General features: G+C 36.9%; 1 protein-coding gene across 1 annotated transcript; it reads left to right on the plus strand.

Annotated features, from left to right (window-relative positions):
* On the plus strand, positions 6,626–7,597 carry LOC109222255 (uncharacterized mitochondrial protein AtMg00810-like). Its single transcript, XM_019386627.1, has one exon. The coding sequence runs from the start codon at positions 6,626–6,628 to the stop codon at positions 7,595–7,597; it is 972 nt and encodes a 323-aa protein (XP_019242172.1).

The following is a 13,576-nucleotide window of genomic DNA, read 5'->3' on the forward strand; positions in this document are numbered from 1 at the left end:
CCAACTAAATTAATAAAGGTTTTTGTCTATTCCCTCATTGCCTTAAGGTTTTAGAGCCCGATTCCTATTAGTAGTCACTTTCAATGGGGTTAGTTAAACCTATAATTTAAAAACGGAAAAAGATCAAAGATACCCCTTTACTATTGAATATTGTTTATAGTCACCCTCCATATATTACTTGGTCAATTTAGCCTCTACCGTCTTACTATTGGTCATAAATACTCCTCAGTTAACGGAGGAGACATGTGGCAAGCTTATAAGTCATTTTAATGCTCAACCCATATTTTTATTTTAACCCGACCCTTTACGTATCCAACCCCTTGTCCCGGAATCAGAAACCCCAGCTCTAAAGTACATACACCACCAAGAAGCTAATTTTCGTGGCCTTAATCAGAGACCCCAGATCAAGAAGACTACCATAGTAGAAGGAAAATCTCCAGTCAAGATGGCATTGGGTTCTCTTAAAAGTAGTAGCAGAAGATGTTGTACTGTTAGACTATAAAGGGATCTTAAAATGCAAGCTACAGTGGATTTGTTATCAGAACGAATAAGTGGTCAAGTAGTTTTAGTTAATGGTCACTTTTATCACAATCAAATGTGTTCACTTTGGTTTTTTTGTTTTTATATTTTTATTCACTTTCTGTTTCCTTTTGCCCTTTCTTATGCTTCCTTTTTACGGATAAGTCTGTGTATCCAACAATTTAAGAAACGCAGCTTAAATTAGACTACCATGGTATGTTTTGGACGGCTGCGGAATTGAGGCTGTAGTACGCTCTCTTCAAGTGGGGTTCCGGCATGATTGACGCAAAATCAAGATTTAAATCTTGCCTGATGATTCAATTCTTTTTGCCTCTGATACGGGTATAAGGGCTTGGGTACGGGTAAAGGGTTGGGTTAAAGTTAAAATATGGGTTGGGCGTTAAAATGGCTTATAAGCCTGCCATGTGTATTCTCCGTTAACCGAGGGATATATATGACCAATAATTAGACGGCAGGGGCTAAATTAATCAAATAGTATGACGAAGGAAAATTATAAACAATATCCAATAGAGGAGGGATATTTTTTACCCTTTTTTCAATTTAAAAATCAGTACAAATATAACCACTTTCGGATATGAGCAGTAGAGACTCGCTTCTTGTTGCTCCCAAACGCACACGCAAGTATACGTGGTCGACAAGTAATATAGGATTGTAAGTCCAGATATCGTACCCACAGGGACTTGTGATTAACTATCAACTAAATTAAACCAAACAATTAATCTATTCAAGCGAATCCTAACATGAATATTTAACTAAAGATAATCTAGAGTAGTAAACTAAGAGATTAAAGAAAACAAGTCGGTGAATTATAGAAACGAATTCAATATGAGTGAATATTCTAGAGCTATGGGTTAACTAACAATCCCGTTGAGTTTTCTACCTAAATTGTCTAATTAATTTATTTAGTTTATTGGTTGACGGGGTTAATATTGCTCGTAGCCTTCTCCCGAAGTACAACTCGCCTATTCAAGCTAACCTAACGCCTATATTCCTATGGAACTAGGATTAACAAGAACGCATTTATAATTCCCGTGTAATAACCAAGCAAGGCGATTAGGTATATTCCTATCCTAACCGCAAATCCACTCCCCCTAAGAGTTAAGATCTTGCTCTACTCAATCTTATATGCAATCTAGAATTTCCTCTCCCGAGTTCAATCCTAGATTCGTAGTTAGTATTCAATTGGTGATCAAGCAATCAAATAATTAAGCGCAAGATTGAACAATAAACCAATATGATAAAATAATAAGAACAATTCAAGCTTCAAACTACAACGTTCATGTAGCACCCAAAACTCTAGAACTAATAAACTATGAAACTAAAGGAAGAGAAGAGAAGAAAAACTAGTTCGAAGCCTCCTCCAAGTGTGGTGTGTGTTCCCCCACGTGAATTCTCCTCCAAAGTATGTTAGATATCCTCAAAAGTGGCGTCCCTTCCTTCAAAAAATAGGTTTAGTCTTGCTTTTATACATATTGGGTAGGTCTAGGGCCGAAATAACCTTGTCCCGGACGAAATTAGACAAAATTACGTCACCGGCGCCCAGCCCGGCGCCAGGCGCCCTCCACGGCGCCCCATTAAAGTCAGCTACTGTTTTTGGCGCCACAGGTAGGGCTGGGCGCCAAATTCGCACATTGCCCGATTTCGCTCGTTTTGGCTTAAATCTCGCGCGTTTCTTCCCCTAGTTGCTCCCGAATCATTCCTACACATAAAAACACTTCAAATTAATATAAATCATAGCATTTAACATCCCAAATTCACGAAACAAAAGTAAAATATGAGGCGATATACATAGAAATATATATACTTTAAGCTAAACATCACTTCTTCTTCAGGATACGAATAAATAAATAAAAGGGCAGCCTAGTGCATTAAGCTCCCGTATTGAGCAATATACATACACACACACACTGTACATACACACACACTGTAACACAATAGACATGTATGCTTAATTATTTCACATGGTAGTTAAAGTAGTTAATAGAGGTGGTTAGGAGTAGTTAGTGGGCCAGCTCATTGCCAGCTAAGCTAGTTTACATCTTCTTTTCTTCTTCATTTTTCATTTGCTTATAAGTAAGCACTTGTATAGATACAGAGTTTAGTTTTCACAGAAATGAAGGAATTTTGGTTTCTTCCAGAATGTTCCCTCAGTTCCAATTCTCCCGTGTGAGTTAAAGCTCATTTCAATGGCTTCCTCTCAGCTTTGATATGGTATCAGAGCACAGTCTCGAGGTCTTGATCTAATTCCTCATTCCTTCTTCGATTTGATCTTCTTCGATTTGGTCATTTCTTCGTTCAATTTAGGGTTCTTCAGATCGCTATTCATTTTTGGTAATTTCTCTGAAATTGAGTCCTCTAACCACCAAGCTCTCAATCGACTACTTGAATCATGGCCGGAGAAGAAGAAGTAGCGGATTCAACCAACAATTCAATCAATGCTCCGTTGAGCTCAACCAGTCCACTTTACATGCATCCATCGGAGAACGCAGGGAGCACTTTGGTGCCAACTCCTTTTGATGGTTCTGGATACAGATCATGGAGAAGAGGTGTGTTAAGAGCTCTATCTGTGAAGAATAATGTAGGGTTCATTAATGGAAAATGTAAAAAAGCCAGATGCAAATGATGCACTCTTTGATCAGTGGGAACGGTGCGACGACATGGTAACCTCGTGGATATTGAACTCACTCTCTAAGGATTTAGCGGATAGCCTACAGTATGTTAACGATGCAAAAGAGCTCTGTAAAGAACTAGAGGACAGGTACGATCAAACAAATGGAGCAAAGCTATATCAATTATAAAAGGAGATTAGTGATTTAAACCAAGGAACTTTTGATATTACTGGATATTACACGAAAATGAAAAAGCTGTGGGAAGAGTTAAACATGCTGAATAGTCATGCTCGGTGCAGTTGTCAATGTGTGTGTGGAGCTAAGGCCAATATGCAGAAGGCTGAACAAGACAGGAGGCTGATCCAATTTCTCATGGGACTAAATGAAGTATATACAGTTGTCAGGGGTAGTATACTGATGATGAACCCCTTGCCTAGTATAGCACAGGCCTTCTCCATTCTTATTCAGGAAGAGAAGCAGAGAGAAGTCAAGTCTCGGAATCAAGTCATGATCGACTCTACTGCTCTCAATGCTAACACTACAGGTGTGAACACTTTTAGGACAAATTACGGTCAAAACTCTGCTGGAACTGGTGGTTTCAGAGGAAACTACAATCCTAACAGGCCTAGGCCCTTTTGTGAGTATTGCAAGAGGCCGGGAAATACCAAAGACAAATGTTATAAACTTCATGGATACCCACAAGGGATGAATAGGCCCAATAACAATTCACAGGCCTTCAATAAGTTCAACAGAGGAAAAGTGAACGATGCAGATACAGGTGATAGGGTGAACACTGGAGAAAGAGAAGAAGGGATGTTGCAGGAGCGAGGTTGAAACTTGCATAGTTTAACCAAGGAGCAGTATGGCCAATTGCTGAACCTACTGGAGAATTTTCAACCAAGAAATGCAGGGGAAAATACTGGCAATGCCAACCTAGCTGGTGGTGCTGTTAGCTTTGTAGGTACTGTGACTTGTTGCAATTCTTTTGAACATAGTGATCACTCATATGATTGTTTCGAACCAAATACTGACTCATGGATCCTAGACTCCGGTGCCACAAACCACATGACCTTCAAGAGATCCTTGTTAACCAACACCAAAACCTTAGTTTACCCCTTCCTAGTGACTTTGCCAAATGGTTATAAGGTGAAGGTGACACTCATTGGAGATGTTGTTGTTAGTCCCAAATTCACTTTAAGAAAGGTCCTTTTTGTACCAAGTTTCAAATATAACCTAATCTCTGTTCATTCCTTAACAATTCAGCTTGACTGTATTGTTGCATTTACCAAGTTTGCTTGCTTCATTCTGCAGGCCCCTTCAGTGAAGAGGCCTCTGGAGATTGGTAAAGCAATTGATGGTTTGTACTTTCAATTCTCAAAGTCTATGTCTAGTACTACTTGTAATTCTGTGTCTTGTTCTTCCACTTCACATCACACACATGTAAATAGAGTACCTTCTCATTCACAAACCGCTGTACATAGTCCAGAATTGAATAAAGGAAGTGGTGATTCTGTTCTGAATGTGTTTGTTAATGGTGTTGATACTGTTGATTCCTTGTGGCACAATCATTTGGGACATGTACCTTTTGTAAAGATGAGACGTATCTCAACCATACCAGTTAAATTTGCTCCAAAACAACCCTTTATGTGTCCCACATGCCCTATGGCTAGACAAACAAGATTGCCCTTTCCTCTGAAAAGTTCAACCTCAACCAAACTCTTTGAATTGTTACACATTGATTTATGGGGCCCCTACCATGTAACTACTCATGATGGTCACAGATACTTCATAACCCTTGTAGATGATTATAGCAGATCTACCTGGACACATTCTTTGGGCAGCAAAAGTAATGCTCTATGTGTGATCAAAGCTTTTTTCACTATGGTAGAAAACCAGTTTGGAACCTCAATCAAATCCATAAGGACTGATAATGGACTGGAATTCATCAGCTCCGAGGCTGCTTCATTTTTCCAATTAAAAAGAATTATCCACCAAAAGACTTGCCCCTTCACACCCCAGCAAAATGGGGTGTAGAAAGAAAGCATAAATACTTACTTGAAACAGCCAGCGCATTACTTTTCCAGTCCAAATTACCCCTCAAATATTGGGGAGAGTGTATACTCACCTCTACATACTTAATAAATAGACTACCTTCATCCTCCATAAGCAACAAATGTCCTTATGAACTACTATACAAGAAAAAGCCCAACTACACTCATCTCAGAAGTTTTGGTTGCTTATGTTTCAGCACTACACTTAAAAACCATAAAGATAAATTTGAACCAAGAGCCACCCCTCATGTTTTTGTGGGATATCCATCTGGCTCAAAAGGTTACAAAGTCCTAAGTTTGGTCACAAGGAAGATACATGTGTCAAGAGATGTAGTTTTTCATGAGAATGTGTTCCCTTTCCATCTGTCTTTCAATTTTAATAGCATATCCTCTCCTGGGAAGTTTCCTTCCGCGCAAGGGGGATTTCCTAATGCTCCAGTCTTTCCCTCTGAGTCTTATGTTCCTCATGAGTCCTCCATTGCAGTGTCACCTGAATCACACCATGGTGCAGTGTCACCTCAACACAATCATGACCAATCATCACCTATATCCTTGCACCAAAGTGGCAACATAGAAACTGAATTAGCCCCAAGTAATCAGGACCAATTCCATGCTCCTGACCTCACCAATTCCTTTGAGCACCAGAGTCCTGACCAATGTAGACCTGCTAGGCCACACAAAACACATGCTTATCTAAAGGAGTATGTATATTCAATCCCAAATCTCCAGACCTGTCCATCTAACCAAAGTCAAGAAACACAGTCTACTTCTTTCACTGCCTTTTTGCCAGATAAATAGCATTTTTCCTTTCATGCATTGATTCCTGAAAGTCAACAGATGGTAAGGAGTATTTTACATGAGTGTGAACCTTGTTCATATGAAGAAGCAGTCATCAATCCTGCCTGGCAAGCAACAATGACTCAAGAATTTCAGGCACTATATACAAATCACACATGGGACCTAGTTCCTCTCCCTGACGGAAAGAAGGCTATAGGATGCAAATTGGTGTATAAAATCAAGCACAAGGCAGATGGAAGCATTGAGAGATTCAAAGCTAGGCTGGTTGTCAATGGATACACTCAACAAGCTGGAATAGATTATACAGAAACCTTCTCACCAGTGGTAAAGATGACCACTGTAAGAGCTCTTATAGGGACAGCAGTCAAGAAGGATTGGAAAATGTTCCAACTAGATGTGAATAATGCTTTCCTCCATGGAGACCTACATGAGGAAGTTTATATGGAGGTACCACCTGGTTTAGTCATAGAGAAACCAGGCTTAGTCTGCAGGTTGAATAAATCTCTATATGGTTTGAAGCAAGCCAGTAGACAGTGGTATGAAAAACTTGCAGAAGCACTGTTTTCCAGGGGTTATACTCACTCATTATAGGACTACTCCTTGTTTCATAAGAAAAAGGACAACACAATGGTGTCTGTGGCAGTATATGTAGATGATGTCATACTCACAGGAAATGATCTTGATGAGATCAACTCTCTGAAGAAGTTCTTGGACCAAACTTTCAAAATCAAGGACTTGGGGATTTTGCACTATTTTTTAGGGCTGGAAGTGTTATATAAAGAGAATGGGGTGTTGATCTCTCAGAGAAAGTTCACTATGGATCTGTTAAGGGAGTATGACTGCTTGCAACAATCCCCATTGTCATCTCCTCTTGATCCCTCATTCAAGTTAAAAGCTAACCAAGGTGTTTTGTTGGAGGATCCCACTCAATACAGAAAGTTAGTGGGGAAGCTGAATTTTATCACCAACACCAGGCTTGATATAGCTTTCAGAGTGCAACATCTTAGCCAATACATGCAGAGTCCCAGAGATACTCACTTAAATGCTGCATATCATGTGTTGAGGTACTTGAAAGGTAATCCAAATCTGGGAATATTTCTGTGTAACAACACAGATTACAATATCAATGCTTTTTGTGACTCAGATTGGGCTGCCTGTTCAGAGTTAATAAAGTCTGTTAGTGGTTACTTAATTCTACTTGGTGGAAGCCCAGTTAGTTGGAAGTCAAAGAAACAGTCCACCATAGCTTTGTCCTCAGCCGAAGCAAAGTACAAATCAGTTAGAGCAGTGGTTGGTGAGCTTGTGTGGCTAGTTCGACTGTTTGAAGAGTTCTCAGTTACACTGTCTCTCCCAATTCCAGTCTTTTGTGACAGTCAGGCAGCCTTACACATAGCTAAGAATCCAGTTTTTCACGAACGTACCAAACATATAGAGGTCGATTGTCATTTTGTTCGAGACAAGCTTCAGGAAGGATTGATTTCCTTACACTATATTCCTACATCTGATCAACTAGCTGACATATTCACCAAGACTCTCACATGGATCAAGCATTCTACTTTACTAGACAAGTTGGGTGTGAGTTCCTCCCTTCCAACTTGAGGGGGGTATTGAGCAATATACATACACACACACTATACATACACACACACTGTAACACAATAGACATGTATGCTTAATTATTTCACATGGTAGTTAAAGTAGTTAATAGAGGTGGGAAGGAGTAGTTAGTGGGCCAGCTCATTGCCAGCTAAGCTAGTTTATATCTTCTTTTCTTCTTCATTTTTCATTTGCTTATAAGTAAGCACTTGTACAGATACAGAGTTTAGTTTTCACAGAAATGAAGGAATTTTGGTTTCTTCCAGAATGTTCCCTCAGTTCCAATTCTCCCGTGTGAGTTAAAGCTCATTTCAATGGCTTCCTCTCAGCTTTGATATCCCGCTACACGCGAGGTCCGAAAAAAGGCCGGACCACAAAGGGTCTATTGTACGCAGCTTTATCCAGTATTTCTGCAAGAGGCTGTTTCCACAGCTCGAACTCGTAACTTCCTGATCACATGACAGCAACTTTACCAGTTACGCCAAAAGTCCCCTCCCGGATACAAATATTGGACTAAATTTTAGACCACTAACCGCTAGTGTAATGGTGAAGTTTGGCTATAGAAATACGAACTTCAGGCCAATGATGTGTAGTTTATTTGTGGTGAATAGAAAGAATTTTTTGTTAAGAGCAACCACCATTACACTCAGATACACCAAATCAACCACCACAAAGTCATACATCATAATTTCAGCCAAGAACTTGAAACTTTCTTTTTGCTTTAAATATCTGTTTATTTTATATATCACCTCACTATTCATATCATGCTATGAAAAGCATTTCCACTCTCTTTGCTTCTTCTCCTTTCTCCTACCCATCTTGGCTTCACGTTATGTAGATAACTACCAATATAATTCTTGTTTCTCAGTGATTCTTTGCTTATGGTGCTTAATTTCCATTTCTATTTCTCGTATTGTTTGCTTCCTTTTAGGGATTGTGCGGGTTTATATAGTATATTTTGGTGAACGTGGAGGAAAAATAAAAAGGGAGTAGATATTTACGGAGAGATAGGTCTGTGGCTATGAGTGAACTTTTTAAATATAAAAAACGGAAAAAGGCCAAAAATGTCTTTAACGTATTAAAAATGGCTCAAAATTGCCCTCCTTCCACCTATTGGTTCAAATTTGCCCTTAATGTTATTTGCAGGCTCAAAAATACCCCTCTCTTAACGGAAATATGGCATGGCATTAATGGGCATTTTAATTGAACATGTGGCATTTATTTAGTTGTCCACATAGATTTTTTCTAACCCAACCCAAAAGATCCGACCCATCTTTTAATAATCCATCATTTTAAGATAATCAAAACCACTTCTTGGCTGCAACAATGAGCAGATGAACTGGACAATAATTTTGTTTAAGCCTGGTAACATAAGCAAAAGCTTCATTATTTTAACCCAGTATCTTTTATTTCAAGGTTCTTATTTTCCTCCTCTTCCTTCCTTCCTTGATATTCCATCAATATAATAGAACCAGCCATACATTAAACACAATTTAACCAACACAGCCACTGTCACAATTAAAAGCAACATTAATATTTGAACTAAAAAAGAAAATTAAAGAATTGAAATCAGGATATAAACTTATATTTAATGAATTAAAAGAACTAAGACAAAGAATTAAAAGAATTGGTATCAAAACATTAGAAGAACTGCTATATACAAAAATCGGACTCAAAAAGCAGATGGAAAATCAAGAAGGCAGAAGAAGAGGAAAGAACTTTATTTGGAAGAAAATAATCGCCAATGGAGTTTTCAGAAACGTTGGGTTATTTTAGAAGGATGGATTATTAAAAGATGGGTCGGACCTTTTAGGTTGGGTTAGAAAAAAATCTAGAACATCAGCAGTTCCAAATCACCAACCAAGTCAAAGTCCTGTTCGATGCTCAAGCACCTAAAAGACTCGCCAAATCTACCCGCAGTGAACCGGTTCAGTCTCGCCAACAACCTCTTTAGAAGACTTCCCTATTCCAGAACTTCACAATCTCCGATTTCTTCAATCTCAAGTACTCTGCTTTTGACCTTCTGCTAATTACTCTTACATTCCTTTAATAGAATGTAAATTAATTTTAATCTTTCTGATAAGTTCTTTTGAATTTTGATCAGGGTGGTAGTATCTTTTCTGAAAGTAATAACAGGTCGGAGCAAGAATAGTTTGTGAAAACTCGGTACTACAATGAGTTGGTTTCCATTGACCACTAAATAAATGCCACATGTTCAATTAAAATGCCCATCAATTCCATGTCATCTTTCCGTTAAGAGGGGTTATTTTTGAGCCTAAAAATAACATTAAGGGCAAATTTAAACCAATAGGTGGAAGGAAGGCAATTTTGAGCCATTTCTAATACATTAAGGGCATTTCTGATCCTTTTCCGTATAAAAAATAAAGTAAAGAGTGACTATATATATTTGTATTAATTTTTATTTGTGATCATTCAAACATCTCTTTAACAGTATTGTTTATTTTCGATATTTTCTGGCTTTTATAGTGAATGGTTGTTATACACGTATAACAGCATTTGACATTTAAATATTTTTTGGCTGTTATAAATAAAAATTATCCAAAAATTAATTTTCTTTTAATGTTACATTTAAAAATAAGAAAATAATCTTAAATTTAAATATTCGAAAGATATGCATATTTTACTAAATAAATATTAAAGAAAGTTAATACATTACTAAAAAATTCATAACTAAATGTATAACGATTTATGGGTCGTTTGGTACAATGGTGGGATATCTCATGGGGTGGGATATCCCATAGGATTTGTTATCCAACCTTTTATATGGGATAACTAATCCCATCATTTTAGTGTAAAAGTTATCTGGGATTAGCTAATACCCCAAATCAAACATGGAATAAAGTTAATCCTAAATTTTATATCGGGATTATTATCCTTATCACATGTACCAAACGATCCCTAAAACACACATTTTAAAGCTACAAGAAGTTGAATTCTTTCATTATTGATGGAAGAACTCTGTAATTATAGCTTTTTCCGTAGATTCCAATCTCTTACTAGCGATATAACGCTTGAATTGGTGAATATTTGTGTCCAAACTTTCAGCAAAAGGATAGCTTTCCCTTGAAGGCAATCTAAGAGCTTAACAGTTAGAATCATTTATCTCAATCCAAGCAGTAGTAAGTTGAGGTCAAAATCTTTAAACTTATTATTGATAATCTTGCTGATTCTATATGGTTGTTATAGAGAGGTAATTCTTTAAAGAGCGTGCTGCTATAAAGATGGATGTTGCTTTTATAGGCAAAATGTTGTTATATAGAAGTAAAATATAACATAAACAATCGACTCTGAGAAAAACTTGTCTTTGATAGTGAATGACTGTAAAATAAACATTTTGTTACAGAGAAGTCTGACTGTATATTCAATAATAGCCCCAGAAGTGATTGTGCAACATGAAATATTTTTTGTCCTAATTACGCTCTTGAACTTAGCAGTTCGATAGCTTTCGCTCCCTTAAACGCTGACATGACAAAGAGAGTAGATACACTCTCTTTTAGGCACATGAGAGTGATGAGAAAAATCAGGTTTCAACTGGGTATTTTTCAACCGTTAATTTTCACATAGACATATACAAGCCAAAATTTCACGGTATAGCCAGTTTTCGGACTGGTCAATAAAAAATAGCCAGCGTTTACCAAGTCAATGAAAAATAGCCACCGTTTTGCTGCAATAGAGAGCGGTCCAGCATAATATACTGGAGTTCGGTGCACTTGTGTATGAACTCCAGCATATTATGCTGGACCGGTATACTTTTCTGGCTCCAGTATATTATACTGGACCATTATACTTGCTGGAACTCCAGTATATTATGCTGGAGTTCTAGTGTATTTATGCTGGAACTCCATCATATTATGCTGGAGTTCCAGCATACTATCCTGGAACTCCAGTATAATATGCTGGAGTTCAAGTATACTTATGCTGGAACTCCAGCATAATATACTTGAGTATTTTCCGGCTTTTGAACAATGTTTTCGCTCAGATTTGTCTTTACATAAAAAGTGGCTAAATTTCGATTACTTTTGAAATTGGGCTATTTTTGAAACCAGTTGTAAATCTGGCTATTTTTAAAAATCACCCCATATACAACTGTGTATTTTCTTACTTTTTCTTAATATACCACACAGATCTTACCTTAATTTGTAATTTTTAGTTTTTTTTTTCCTGCTGCAATGGCAACGTTTTATTGTCTTTTTTTTTTTTTTTACTCCAAATATGTAGTAAAAAAGAAAACACTAGACTAAATCAATTATTTTTAACGCGATAAAAGTTTTTTGCCAAAGTAATAGTGTTTCAAGTATATATTTCATTCTATTTCTTTTTAGATGCAAGATAGTTTAAGTATTTAATTTTTTTCTAGGCCAACTGAATAAATAATCGGATAAAGCTTCATTAGTTTAACCAGATAAATATATTGTAGCTAAAATAGCTCAAACTATTAAATATTTTTTTTATTTCTTATTTAACTGCAACAACTTTTGGTCCCAAGTATATACTTTTTCCCCCATGGAATCTATATAAAGATTGCTAGAACTCCATTATTTTTCGTCAAATACAATATTTTTAGCTAAAATAATGGATTTCAACTTTGTATTTTTGTATTTCATCTTTGGATGCGATGACGAGTTGTTTCAACTGTGTATTTCATTTATTTTTCTGAGCCAAATATGTAAAAAAGGGAAAAAAAGAACTTGGGTGAAACTCCAACATGTTTATAGCTAAATAAAAGAATAACTGATAATGATGTTCCAACCATAATTCTTACAAATTTGGCTGGAAACATGATTTAAAAAAATTAATGAATTTAAAAAGGTAAAAATTTTATTATTAAAAAATAGCATGTTGACAAAAAATATCCACGTGACAGCGAGTGTATCACACCTCCTTGGGCTGCGGTCGTTCAGGGCGGTAATAAAGACCAAAACCAATTTAGATTTGCACAAAATAAAATGGTTAAAATAGCACGGGCTAGCCAGTTTTCGGACTGGTCATTCAAAAATAGCCAGCGTTTGCAAAATCATTGAAAAATAGACACTATTTTGTTGCAACACGAAAAGTTCCAGCATGATATACTGGAGACCGGTGCACCTGTATTTGAACTTCCAACATATACTCCAACACGCGAAAAGTTCCAGTATAATATACTGGAGATGTCTCCAGTATATTATGCTGGACCGGTATATTATACTGGAACTCCAGTATAATATACTGGAGTTCCAGTATACTTATGCTGGAACTCGAGTATAATATACTGGACTATTTTTCGAATTTTGAACAGTGTTTTCATTCAGATTTATCTTTAGATGAAAAGTGGCTAAAATACGATTAGTTTTGAAACTAGGGCTATTTTTGAATGACCACTTGTAAATCTGACTATTTTTTAATTTCTCCCAATAAAAAGTATCTAATTCAAGAGGGTGCTGATATATTATGCCTACAAATAAATATAAATATTGTTCCAGTCCATGATATAAATATGCGCTCTGAATATTCCATTTTCTTCTAACCATCAAACACCAAAAAGAAGAAGACGAAGAGGAAGCAACAGCAATTTTGTTTGAAGTTTGTCAGCACTGGCTACAACCTACAAGTTATATTCTTTGAAAAAATTGAATATAGCTTAAATAGCAGGGTGAAAACTGGCCACCCCATCAAATTTTACCCGCAATTGGTATTAGTAGTAAAGATTTTGACCTCAAATTGAATTGGGCTCACACTTTTCATCTGGTTATTATGCTTTCCCGCCATTCAGTTTATGCATCAGCCATGGCCTCACCTTGCCAATTTTTGGTTTTTAGATAAAGACCGTGTTTTGAGTTTTTAGTTACTGCTTGCTCCTTTTCAATCTACTCTAGAGTTTAGGACTCTAATTGGATCTACACTAACAAGAGAAACTCATAAAAATCTCTGGATGCTCAGACATCCAATCACTTGAAAATAATCTGTAAGAATTTGAAGGCTTCT

The sequence above is a fragment of the Nicotiana attenuata genome, chromosome 2 (genome assembly GCF_001879085.1).
Source record: "Nicotiana attenuata strain UT chromosome 2, NIATTr2, whole genome shotgun sequence".
Lineage (NCBI taxonomy): Eukaryota > Viridiplantae > Streptophyta > Magnoliopsida > Solanales > Solanaceae > Nicotiana > Nicotiana attenuata.